Here is a 13,657-nt window from a genome sequence, read left to right as displayed (position 1 = left end):
TTTAACTAACTACTTTATGTAATATAGGACTGTTAAATTAGGTCATGATTGTGGCTTTAAAATCTTGTGACACATAATGTAAGTGAAATAAAATAGGTAAATGAAATCTTGTTTCTTCCAAAGTTTTTTTTTTTTCAAAGTCCAAAACACTGTGCCAGCTTGTGGCTGCAGATGGCATCGGTGCCAGTACTTGCCAGTGTCACTAGGAGGATCTTGCTGCCGCTGCAACCCCACCGGTCACCCACCTTCATTCAATGTCTGCTCCAAGGATTCTGCCTGTTTTTCTGTCAGTTTTTTTCTCGACACTTTAGCCAAGTGCTTGCTCATGAGGGAATGTTAGGTTTCTGTTCATGAAAGACTGTGGTCTAGACCTGCTCTATAGGAAAGTGTCCTGTAATAACTTTTGATTTGGCGCTATATAAAATAAAATTGATGTCAGTAGTAGAGCTAGTTTTATCATGCATGTTTATTCATGTAATCACAATAAATGTAGCTTAATATTCTGTCTGGTAAAGCTCCACTCATTAATTCAACACAGGGATCAAGAAGCAATTGACATTCTATAACAATAAGTGGATCTGACTGACACATATGCCAATTTCACTGTAGGCTATATAAAAACAGTTTACATTCAGCTTTAATGTGCTGTGCTTAAGCCAGTATAAACATTAATTATGTCTGGAACATTTCGTTGTGAAATCATGAAAATCCAAGTAACGGTACTGCGTGCTAGTGAACTGACGCACCTCAATGCCCCACACGCAATCTGAACTACGACAAACGCTTTATATCAGATTTGGGCTCGCTGCTGAAGCCTAGAGTCATTGGCTAGAGTTAGAAAATGCTGCATTCCTATTGGCTGCAGTGGCTGTCATTTAATCTGCCACTGCCAATACACTTAACCGCTGACCTACTAACACAGATCCATGAGTCAGTAGCCACCTTGAAAGGGAAAAGCCATGGGAGGAAAGACTAGTACTTCGCAACATGTAGGATTCTATGAAGATTCTGATAAACGTTAGCTTTGGAAGCCTGTGCTTGATACGCGGCGGAAAACCAGCCAATACCATCCAACCAGGTGGCAGAAAAGGTACAGTTTTGATTCGAGGTTGAGAGAAAGCCAACCTTAGTCAAACTCCTTGTGTCAAAGATTTCTGCCTGGCGGTGTTGTGTTTACGCTTTGTAAAGACAGCCCCTGAATCACAGCGGCGCGTTGCTAGCTTGTACTTCTGTCATGTGGCTAACATTAACCTCTGTGTAAAACTCGTTTTAAACTTAGAATAGTTACCCAAACTGAAGTTGGAGCCTTTTGCTTGGTTGGCTGTTATAAAATAGACTGTAACGTTACTGTTTTAGTAGCTCGCTCGTACATAACTGATATAATCAGCATAGTGTCCGATAAGACATTGATTTTTTTTCAGGTACGTAGGCCTACCAGTAGCAGGAGTTTGCGGATTGCGACACAGTATTGTATCCTAGAATTTGATGAGGCTGGCTATCAACGCCTTATGGCTGCTTTCGGTGTGTGACTGTATGGGGGCTAACGTTACTGATCCAATAACGTTAATAAAGCAACGTTTTCTATCCTTTATAATATGTAGTTATCTTGACATTTTAACGGCTTACTTTTAGGGCGTAGTTAGACCCCACGTTTCAGCCGCCAGTGTCATGAGTAAGCAAGGCAATGATGTCATGTAACAGTGAATGCCCTTATTGTAGTCGTAGCCTTATACATGAAGCTTTAATGATCTAACATATTTATTATTTATTGATTATCTATACAAACAGAATAAGAGACAAAATAACACGGAGCCATATTGTTGCTACCACACTGACAATTATTGCATAATATCTGCAGCCATGGTGGTGGGGGGGGGGGGGATATTGCGTAATACGGACACAATGAAGGAAGGAATCTGGGGCAAAAGGACGTTGACGGGTCGCTGCGGTCCGGGCCAATATCCCGGCCGGTCGAGGCTGAACCGATGGTGAACTTCCGCACCCCCTGTCTCACATCTAGCTGAGACACGCATTTTATCACATGTGATCCGAATTTAGTCTTGATGTCATGCTTCCTTAGAGAAACAATAGGAAGTGACCATCCCCGCAAAATCGCAACATCTGTAATATGTTCATTCAGTGACCTCAGAGGAAGAAAGAAATACATGCATGGTGGTGCATGATCTCAATCACAACACATTATAACAGCATCCATTTGATTATAAACAGTCAGCGGATTCATGTTTAGATTGACAGATGGAAACAAACTGGACTTTGGGGGTCAAACATGCTTGGGCATGGTAGGATTGCCTAGTGTGAGTGTGCCCGTATAAATGTGCTTAGACAGAACCTCAGTGAGGGACAGTGAATTTATTTTTTCTATCCATTTTAAGGTAATTCAGGGATTTTGTTTTATATGCACATTTCTGATCATGTTTTAAATGGCACTTCAAGACAGTACTAAACAGTCTGTCTCACGTTGTGAAACTGTGGCGTTGACCAAAAGCGGTCTAAGCGGCATGACTAGACCAAACGCAGATCCTTTGAGGAAATATATCCACAGAAGTCTGAGGTATTTTATTGAGAAGAAATTTGGTCCTGTTTTCTTTTATTTGCAATGTAAGCCTCAAGTTTGTTGTGCTTGCTATAGGTCAGGACTCATTTTATTTATTTAGCTATTTGGTTTCCATACACGTGCCATAACTTGTTGAATGTTAGAAATATCCTACTTTGAAAATTGAAAATAAATATATATAAATAGTCTAATGTCCGCCCACAATTCAAAGCATGGGAGCAACATCGCAACCTAACTTTATTGTCCAGCTGAGGCCAGACAATCAACATACGCTGCAGACATTCGATTATGCCCCGTCTCTGCATCGATGCAGAATCTTCCACATCCGCATGGCGATGCATCTTATAATCAAGAAATTTCCACACCCCTAACTATTGGTCTGTGTCACACTCATGTTGCTCCCTTGGACAGTACAAACCAGGAACAACAATCCTTATTTTACATTTTCTATTTTATAGCACTGGCTTATTGAGCAGGAAAACTTAGCACTTTAATATGCAGTCAAGTCCAGCAGTTTTCAAGTTCAATTTTATAAATGAAAAATGTTAATTTAAAGGCTCACCTTTGTTCTGTGTGTTTGGTTTGTATGCACTCTATTCATTTTGGCCTACAAAATTATTTTATAATGAAATTAAAGTCAGCAAGACTGACTGGCATGTTATATGGAATGTTTTTGGAAGTGTGTCTAATTAAAAAAATATAAGAAGTGTATGATTCAACTTTTTCATGATCTAGTGATAAAACAAGCAGACGAATGGGAATGCACGGAATGTTTATTATCGGCTATTTATCGGTAACAGTGAAATTATAGCCAGTAAATAGAGCCGATAATTAAAAGCCAAATTACTTATATTGACTTAAAGTGGTAATCTCGAAGATTTCGTTTTGTTCTCTTCGGCGACACCGATGGTGTTAAGCTGCAATTGCAGGTGAAAATTGTATTTACCAGCAACCTAGTCAACTAGTCTGATAGGGTCTAACTTTACCTTGCTTGTTTTCTGAGGTAATTTGATCATAGCTAGCTCACAAACAGAGAAAATAAATTAGCCCTAAAACGGTCCCGTTCGTTGTTTGCAAACCTATGACTTCCACAAAGTTTCATGTAAATTTGGCCAAATCCATAATCCTGCTGACAAACAAGGGGCACCGAAAATATAACCTTGGCGGAGGTAACAAACTCAGTCTGTGTGGTGACTGACATTACCCCAAAACAAGGTCCAAAATTTAGGTAGAGTAGATTTTATATCTGACATTATAAAGTCCTTTTTCCTTTTTTAGTGCTCTGGTTCTTCCTCACTGACGGTCGCTTTCCTTTTTAGACCATTTGCCTTTTTCTGAACGTCTAATTGCTTTCTTTGGAGATGCATTTTTTTTAAAAGTTTCATCGTCAGTTGTTATAGGTCTTTTCTCTATTTGTTTGGCCATGACTCTGGCCAACCAACCACTGCAAACTGCTGGGTGAACGTGTCACTAACTGAGCGCCACTTGTGATTTTTTCCGGGAAAGTTGCCACCAACACCCGGTGTGTATCTTTGCTATTACAGCAAATGCAAGGGCTTTCATCAGAGGGCCAATTAATCCCAGGCCCATTAATCCCAATAATCCTGAAAATGTCCTAAAATAAATACATCATCCTATCATGTACTAAACAAGCATGATCAGACCACAGAGGTACTCAATATAGATCTACAACATGCAACATTTAATGTAGAACCACAAATTATCATCATCATCCACTATCATTATTATTATTTTTTGTTATATTTACATGAATGAATGTGAAAAAGAAATGTGACTTTAGGGCCATTTCTACAATCCTGCAGAATTTTGCATTATTTGGATTTATTTATAAATAACCTTTTTTAAATAGGCTTACAGACTCTAAAAAACACAGCATAGCCCACTAGCTTCTGCACCGTAGTACTTGCTGGTTGCTAGGCTTATGATGACAGGTGAATCTGAATGTCAGGTCGGGGTTTTGGAATGGAAAGTTTGGAAAGTCTACCTGTATTCCAGGACACATTTCATGAGGCACTGAAAAGGAAACTTGTAATCAATATGCATTAACTAGTAGGCTAATACCAACATCTCTGTCAGTGTGGGGTTATTTGTAAGCTCGAGCAAATTTTAACCAAGCACAGCTGCCATAGCCTATAATTAATTAAACATCAATCTTACCACTATTGTGTGCTCCTCCAAATCAACACCGCTTGCCACTTGAGCATCATGATGGCCAAACAGTTGATTGATTTTTTGTATTTGGAAGCCTGAGCCTCTAATGCCCACTTCCTTTTCTGTCTAAGCTTTTCAGTTCCTCCTTTTACTTTTTGAGTGTCTTGCAGTCTTAGTTTAGTTAATTTTTTCGATCATTTTCCAGTTTATAAAACACAAATACACTGGTAGATGGACAATAAATTAACTTAATGCTTTCTAGCTTCAGAAAGCAAATCAAACAAACAAAAAACAAATAAACAAAACAGGACTGAAAATGTGTAGGCTGAAGCCTCAGCTTATTACACCTACCCTTTTAACATTAATTATTAGGGATGTCCCAATCCCGATATCGCAAGCTGGTAACAAAAGAGCTGCATGTAATACTACACATTTGATACAGCGCATAAAGAAAGACATGAGTTCACTCAAGCAAAACAGGCAAAGGCACCGAAGCAACAAACACTCACGGATACTTTCAAAAGGAAAGAGAAATATCCTCAAGTCAGCGTCATGGCCAAAAATATTACAGAGAAGGTAACTGAATTAATTGCTCTGGATAACCAGCCCACCTCTGTGGTCGAGGATCAGGGTTTAGTTACTGACTTTGTTTACTTGGTTGTTTTTGTTAAAAAAAAATTAAAAAATAATGAAAACCAATGTTGCAATAGGATATGCAGAATAAGAAAGAGCCATATGAAAGTATTTACTTTGTTTCAACAAAATAAAAAAAGCTATCAAGAACAGCTTGGATGCAGGTGATTTTTTCTTAATGCAGCTGTATTATCTAGGAAAATATTAGTTAGGGCTAAGTATCGGATCTGTACTCGGTATCGGCAGATACTAAATTTTAAATGACTTGGATCGGGATCGGGGTAAAAAAAACTGATCCTTATTAATTATATTTTGTCAGCTGCCTTTAAATTATACAGAGCAATAAAATAAAGTAATAGCAACTAAGAATATACACTTTTTTAAATACAAAACCCCTAAACTCATTATATACACACTCTGGTGTTCATACTTCTGTTTTATATTTGTTAATCGTCTTGTGTTTTAAAATTTTTTGTAATCTATTGTGTGTATTGCACTCTTTCGTTTCCGTTTCCAAATCATTCCAAAAAAATTACTCCATATTGAGACACATCTTTGTTTTTACATTAGTTCTAGTCTAATTTTTTCTGAATATACAGTTTCCTCTCAGTTCAAATTGACATTTTTTTTATTTGGAACGACCTCTGGATACAGTCTGGCAACATGTTGTTGTATGCTTTTGTTTGTGCCACTGCTTAATAACTATTTTTGATAAATAAATAAATAAAACACATAGAATCATCATATTGGCATGATTGTATGCATCAAAGTGTTAATTCAAGGCTAAGGCAAAATATCGAGATATATATATCGTGTATCGTGACATGGCCTAAAAATATCGGGATATTAGTAAAAGGCCATATCGCCCAGCCCTAGAGGGAACTAAGTACTGCATTGTCGATAGGTGGTTGGGAGTGTCGTAGGCCACCTCCTATGTTCAAAGACGGCCGTTACAGTACAATATAGCACTGAGAACAACACAACTGCAATTTGCAATATCCAATCCACAAGAGTTCTGAGAGGGGAGAATAATACCCCTTTTCAACTGGTCAAAAATACCACTTTAACCCACTAAGATTGGGCATTTGTGTGCAATTGGAATGTGTACACTCAGCATTTACACCCAGATCAATTGACTCTGTAGTAGATGCAGGTCTTATCACCTAAGCTTGGCTTTGATCTAAATGTAAGACCCGGGTGAACACAGTAAATTCCGCCGTGCAAAGTGATGATGCGTTATCAGCATCCAGTGGTGGCGCATAAATAAGGAAGGAATTTGGGATGCAGCCTATTCAAGGAGGTTTCATTACTGGACACAGGTGGAACCCCGTTCATTCCTGTGAGAGCTGGTCAGTGGTGTTGCGAAGCCAAAAAAGCTTGAATTCCCGGCTATGAAAATATCTAGATCGCTGGCCGAGCTGCCTAACTTCCAGTTTAGCGCCTGGCTTAACTTGAATGGAGAATAAATCATTTAATCATGCGGCTCTTCTTGACTTTTCAAACGTTATTGGACTGAATGGCTCAAATTATGATAGTGAAACAAGTCATTTCACAGTGGTTGTGATGCTCAAAAGAATTTATCCACCGTTTTACAGACGCTTCACTCACATTGAATCTCTTCTGTTCGAACTGTTTCCACAGACGGGCTGCCTTGCCTGCCTTGAGCTAGCTCGAGGCTAACACAGGGATTCCCATTAACGCGCTTACAGAGGTTATTATTGCTACTGCAGTAAAAGGCATATACAGTATTTATTATGTCTCTCTTTAATAAAGGTTTGTTAGGATACAGCCATTTTATATATCAGACATAGGCTATATAAAGCAGACCTACCTGCATTGGACCTGTTCATGTGAGTCAGCTGTTACTGTCACTCTGTTTGTCTGCTAGCAGAAAATCCAGTCTGCAGTTCAAACACTTAACCAACAAAAACAGAGAACTGTAGTTACTATGAGCTTGGAAAGTATTTGTACACATCTAAACTTCTGTCCATAATCAGCATGCTCCTGCTATGTCATGCTGTTTCTCTCTCTCTCTCCCTCTCTTTCTTGATCTCTCTCTCTCTTTCTCTCTCTCTCTGTCTCTCTCTCTCTCTGGGGAACAGTACGTGTAAATTAAATTATTAAATTAATACTCTGCCAAACCTTCATATTTTAGAATCAGCTCTGTAGTATGTAGTTTAGATTTTATAATGCCCCAATGATTTTTGCAGTTGATTTTAGTTTATTGGTTTATTTTATTGCTTGATTTTATTTGAGGCCACTCTATTTTAACATTATTTCTTAAACAGTTGAGGTTATCACTAGTTCTTGTTACATGTGTTGTAATTTAAATGAAGAAAAACATTAATCTGCATTTTTATTCCTATTAACAACCATTTACATAGTTTGTTAAGAAAGTAGGTTAAAATTAGGGCTACAAGTTCAGCATTCCAATTGCAGAAGCTGCATTGTGTGACAATACAGCATTATAATGAAATACTGAAATAGTCCAGAGATATTGTACAGCTGTAATTAATATATATTATTGGATTGACCTAAAAATTGACTCTAATTGACCTATGTGTTGGAGCCCTCTGAATCCATATGAGGCATCAGTATCACCTCATAACATAACAAAGTCATCTGTAAGCTTTGTATTAAGTTGTGGACCATGTATCTAGATTCATATTGAATCATCTGAGAGGGAGACATGCCCACCCTAGTCGAAATTCATTCCTTATATACTGTAGACCATGCGAATATTAATAAAGCAATAAAACTTAACCTCCTGAAAAAAGCTACCTGTAGCTGATTGTTGAGTCTTATCATCAGATCATCAAAAACTGATGCTTTGGATTGGTCCGACCCTAGCTACCAACCCAAAGCATCAGTATGATCTGGGGATGAGACTCAACAAACAAAATCTTACTTTAACAAAAATGTAAAACTGTTTTTTACTTTACACTGACTTATAAAACCCCATCTCATTGTCTGTTATTTCACAGGTCTCAGCTTACGTGGATTAAACCAATGTGGAAGTTACTGTTGCTGCATACAAGCATTATGGTGCACAGTTAAAAGAGGATATTCACAGTAGCCAACAGTAAAAATATGCAATCAATCAAGCAAGAAATGGACTCCACTGAGTCCTACAGTGGAGAGGATGCCCTGGTTCTGGCTGTGGCATTGCAAGGGGCTAACAGAGATCTGATGAGCCACAAAATCTCTGCTATTGCATTCAAGTCCAAAACTACCTGTCGCAGGAAAAGGGAGTTTATTCCAGAGGAGAAAAAAGACACCCTTTACTGGGAGAGGCGTCGCAAAAACAATGAGGCGGCCAAACGCTCCAGAGAGAAGCGGCGTATAAATGATATGGTGCTTGAGAACAAACTGATGGCCCTCGGAGAGGAAAATGCCTCCCTCAAGGCTGAGCTGCTGTCGTTGAAGCTGAAGTTTGGCCTTATGAGCTCGGCAGCATATGCACAAGAAGTCCAGAAGTTATCCAGTTCCACCACTGTTGACCTTTATCAGGAGCTTGTTCCACCTATGCCCAGCCAAGGTTCCAGCAGGGATTCGGAACCTCTTTACTTACCCAGCAGCTGCATTTCAGTCATTAAGCGCTCACCTCACATGCCTGAGACATGTATTGCAACTCAGGGTAGCTTCAATATCTGCAGGACTGCAGAGGTCAAGCAAGAATCAGCAGAGAATACCAGCTATGCAGAAGAGAGAAGCAGTCCCTATGAACTATATAGAAACTACATGGCCAGTCCTTTGTCTGGAGTCTTCCATTCTGCTTCTTTCATACAGATCACCAGGTCCTCCAGTAACTCCCCCAGGAGCTCAGAAGATGGTGCTGTAAGCAAATCATCAGATGGTGAGGATGAACAGCAAGTCCCCAAAGGGTTGATGCCGTCTGTAGCTGACCCAAGAAGTGTCATTGTCTCCACACACAAAGTGCCAGATGTCAGTTCTTCAGCTTTGCCCCATAAACTCCGGATCAAAGCCAGAACCATGCAAATCAAAGTAGAGGCCATCGACCCTGAATATGAGTCTTCTGGAAAGTCCTTCTCTCCAATCAGCGTTTCAGAAGGAGGATGCTACCACACCACTCAGGACTCTTCAGAGTACACCCAGTCCTCTCCATGCCCTTTGTCATTACAGGTCACCAACATGCAAGACTGGACCCACCAGTCTGAGAAGTGGCATAAACGCAGCACAGAGACACTGCAGAGTGGCTGCAAGAGTAGCAGGCTTCCCCCGAACCCTGTCTCGAACAAAACCATTGTGGATGTAAAAGAACTCTCCTGTGCATATTCAGATGCTGAGGACTTGTATTTTAAACAGGACCTTGGTGACCTGTCTGCAAAAGTGGCCTCTCTAAAAACACTGATCTAATCAGCAAGAGTCTGTGATAGAGTCAACTAAAAGCACCACTGATCATCATTAGTCATTGTCAAAAGGATGTTCCTCTAAATGACCTTTGTATCTTTTGCATTTCCACTGTATTTGCTGTTGCACTGTGTGGTTAATATTATGGTTCAATTATCGTACATATTCAAATACCGGATGCTCCAATAGTGGCTGATGGGGCACGATCAAAGGTTGTATGCTAATGTAGAATGATTAAAAGTAATGAGGAGGGGTAGAATTGTCTGTACTGTAAATGGTCACACGGTAAATTAGTAAATTCAATGTAATGTACAACAAAGAGGGAAGCCCTGCCACTTGGTGTGCCCCGTGGGACCTTCTTTGGAAAAAATGTGTACCGTAGTCAATGGGGAGACACAAATAAATGTGGGATCCCATTTGAATCGGGCCCTGAATAACTCATTCTGTCAATTCAAAAGATAATTTTGCAAGTCAAAAAAAATTACCAACACCGACATGGTGTTAAAAAAAAGGGAAAATTACAATAAATCTGGCTATATTGACAACTGTAATTAAATGATGTGTAGTCTTTCTAGTAACCAATTTTTAAAAAAATGTTTGCCATTCACCATTGTACATATTTTTCTAAATAAGGTCCCATGGTGGTCCACCAGAAGGGGCTTGACTTCACCTCTCTATGCCCCCAGCACTAGCTCCAACAATGGTTACTACTGTGCACCTCAGTTTTTTTTATCTGCACATACTGTTTTTTGAGTACAAATACTGTTTCCATTCACTAATTAATTCCATTTGACATAAATTGGCAGAAGCTTGATCAGGGATCGAAAAACTGGCAAAGTGAAAATGACTGGAATTAATTGGTTATTGAAACAGTATATCTGTTAGAAATTAGTAGTTTGTATGATGTGACCGTGACTCTCTAATGCTGTTTTCAGACCAAACGCGATGCAAAGTATCTGCACGTCTAGATTACATACAAAGTCAATGATAAGATGCGAATAGACGCAAATTTCGGTCTAATTGCGATATGAGGACGCGAAAAAATCGTGTCAATCACGCATTTTAGTGAATTGAAAATATAGAACTCAATCGTGACGCTGTGTTACAAAAGCCTAATGGCATTGACATTCACACTGACGTCATGACATTAACGTCACTGATGTCCATACATTGAACGTGAACAACAATGGAGGAGAGGATAATTATCACTTATCGTGGCCTTTTGTGGATGCCCATAGCTGTATAATTAACACATCTGTTCCTGGGAAGTGAGGTAAGTATTGAAGCATGAATTCAGGCTTTTTACAAGGAGGCATTATGATGTTATTCCGGCATCCTTTTGATCCATTTATTGCAGTCAGATCACAGCAAAATTGCTTTGTTTTGGGTTTTGTGGTAAACTACGCTGGAAGCTGCAGTCATCCACTCGGACAGTGAAATTCACTGACCTGGGGGCTGTGTGTTTGTGAGTAGTTTTATTCGCATAACTAGCACGAGTAGACGTGAATAAAAATTTATAACTCCATGATCAATTTCACGAAAGTAACGTGATGTGAATATTTTGTTCACGTTTGGTCTGTTATGTTTTGGTAAGTTAATGCTGAACATTATACTTAATGTATTCAGTTTAATGTTAATTTTAATGTTCCTCCGAAAGGCAAATATACATTAAGTAAACGAAAAGAGGGATACTTTTTCTATGTATTGTGTTGCAGAGATGTCTACTAAGGCTAGCATGCTGACCAGCTAGCCTCCTGTCTCCTAATACCACTCTGTATAGCAAGAAGCGAGTCTGTTAGCCCCCGTACTGTCGGCTGGGAGATGTAAAAGCAGTTTGCTTCTTACTTTGCTCTAAACAAACTATTCTAACAAAATGAAACGAAAGGGGATATTTTTTACACCTAACCAAACAGAAAATCGGAACCATACATGTGAATTCAGTTTTTTCCTCTTTTACAAAATCACAACAAGCTTCATTGCCTCGTTAACGCATGGTGAATCACACTTCATTGAAACTCACTCACATTAGCAAAATAAAACTCACCAAAACGGTCTTGGTTTTTGTCTTTTCACAATCACCTCTGGCTTGGTCAAAACATTTTTTTTTTTACCAAGTTTTTAAAGTTTTGCAAATCTGGTTATCATCTCGCGCTGACCGAGCAGCTGAGCAGCAGAATTCATGCAAGTGTTTTGGAGGACAGATAATTGTCTGTTTGTACTTTGGAGGAAGCCTCTGATAACAGCAGAGTACCACAACAACCCATATCCATACCCAAATCTGTTATGATCAGCTGCAAAAAGTGTGGGAAGTCTGTCTTCAAGAACTGATTTAAGAAATTAATTTGATTTGCCTGCTAGCTGAACAAAGTCCAACAGTGGTTAAAGATGCCCGTGCTTCTACTTAAGAGGAATGTTACTTTTCCAGAACTTTTTTTTTTCCTGAAGACTTTTCCAAGCAGGAAACAACCATGTACCTTGGGAAATTTTGTGAAAAAAATGGATGTTTAATTGTCAAACTTCCAACTACTTAAAGCTGACTGCTTATGTAACCTTGAGTCATTGCACTTCAGGACAGCTGAACATGCCAAAACTTGGAAATTGTCTAGGACAAACATATAATTGACATATGTATATGAAGATAAAAGTCTCCAAATTATTTTTCATGAATAATTAATTATTTATTTGAGTTAAAATGAAGTTTTTTATTTGTTTTAGGACATTCTTATTTTCCTTTTAATTATGGACCCACAAATACAGCATTTATCGTATCTCTTGTCCTGGGTGACTGTTATTGACCATCATGTCAGTAATCAATACTGAACTCTTGTACATCAATACAATTGAAATCAGTGACTTTGTCATTCCAGCAGTGAGCTGATACAACTTCATAGACATCATATGTCATCGTCTTTCCTGTAGTCAAAAAGGAGAAAGTCAAATATTTTGCCGTAACCACATTTTGGCTCTGCTACGTTCACTGTTTGCCATATTTCCATTGCTTGGCTGTGTATTGCTATGTGTTTTTATTTATTTATTTTTTTTTTTGTTAATTGTTTAAACCTTCCAAGTCACTAGTTAAACCAAGACTGTATGTGACACTGGATGGACAATTATGACTACCTTCTGATGGAACGGACAGTGTAACTGGATTTTTTATAAAGCTAATGCATATATTCTTACACATTCATTCATGTTCACCATTTGTAGAAAAATAACAGTGTGTCATTAAGAAAGTCTGCAGAGATCATTTTATTGTTGAAGCTCTTCACATTGCTGTGTCTCATAGAGGCTTATATTTCTTTTGGCCATTTGGGGTGATTGCATCACGTGTTGTGATCTTCTCTGTAGTCAATATAACATTTCTTAGTTCAGTCAACCCTAGCTAATATGATGCCAAATAATGAACTTCATTTTAAAAGAATGATGTGTTCATTTTTCGTCATTGATTACCTTGATGATGATGATGATGATGACAATGATGATGATGGTGGTGATGGTGATAACTCCATATGCCCAGACCTGAGGTCCATCTACTGGTGTCTGAACACTTCTCAAAATGTATTGTAATGGTGAGTTTTTGTTTCTAATAAAAGTCTTGTGACGTAATCATGTTTGTTTTTTTCTGTTTTTGTTATTTTTTTATATTTCCCTTTTTTCCTTCCCCTTGTCTGAAAAGGTTCGAGTCCTGTTTAGATTTTCACTGGTAAGAGTCCACTGCTTTGTTGTATGTTGTCGTCACTAGAGAGTGTTGGTGTCTGAATGTACATGTGTGTGTGTGTGTTGGAATTGGAAATAAGTGCAGAAATACATAAGGGTATCTTGGCTCTGACTACCAGTTTGCCATAAAATTTTTGTTTTGTACGTATATGTACGTAAATGTTGGAAGCCATTGTGTTGCAGATGTAC

General features: G+C 38.6%; 1 protein-coding gene across 1 annotated transcript; it reads left to right on the top strand.

Annotated features, from left to right (window-relative positions):
• Positions 1 to 834: 834 nt before the first annotated feature.
• On the top strand, positions 835 to 13,364 carry nfil3 (nuclear factor, interleukin 3 regulated). Its single transcript, XM_084383263.1, has 2 exons — positions 835 to 1,090; positions 8,365 to 13,364. The coding sequence occupies exon 2, from the start codon at positions 8,471 to 8,473 to the stop codon at positions 9,755 to 9,757; it is 1,287 nt and encodes a 428-aa protein (XP_084239389.1). The 5' UTR covers positions 835 to 1,090; positions 8,365 to 8,470; the 3' UTR covers positions 9,758 to 13,364.
• Positions 13,365 to 13,657: the final 293 nt, after the last annotated feature.

The sequence above is a fragment of the Pagrus pagrus genome (assembly GCF_965226575.1).
Source record: "Pagrus pagrus genome assembly, chromosome: 19".
In the NCBI taxonomy this organism is placed as follows: Eukaryota; Metazoa; Chordata; class Actinopteri; order Spariformes; family Sparidae; genus Pagrus; species Pagrus pagrus.
This window is presented reverse-complemented; position numbering and strand designations above follow the sequence as displayed.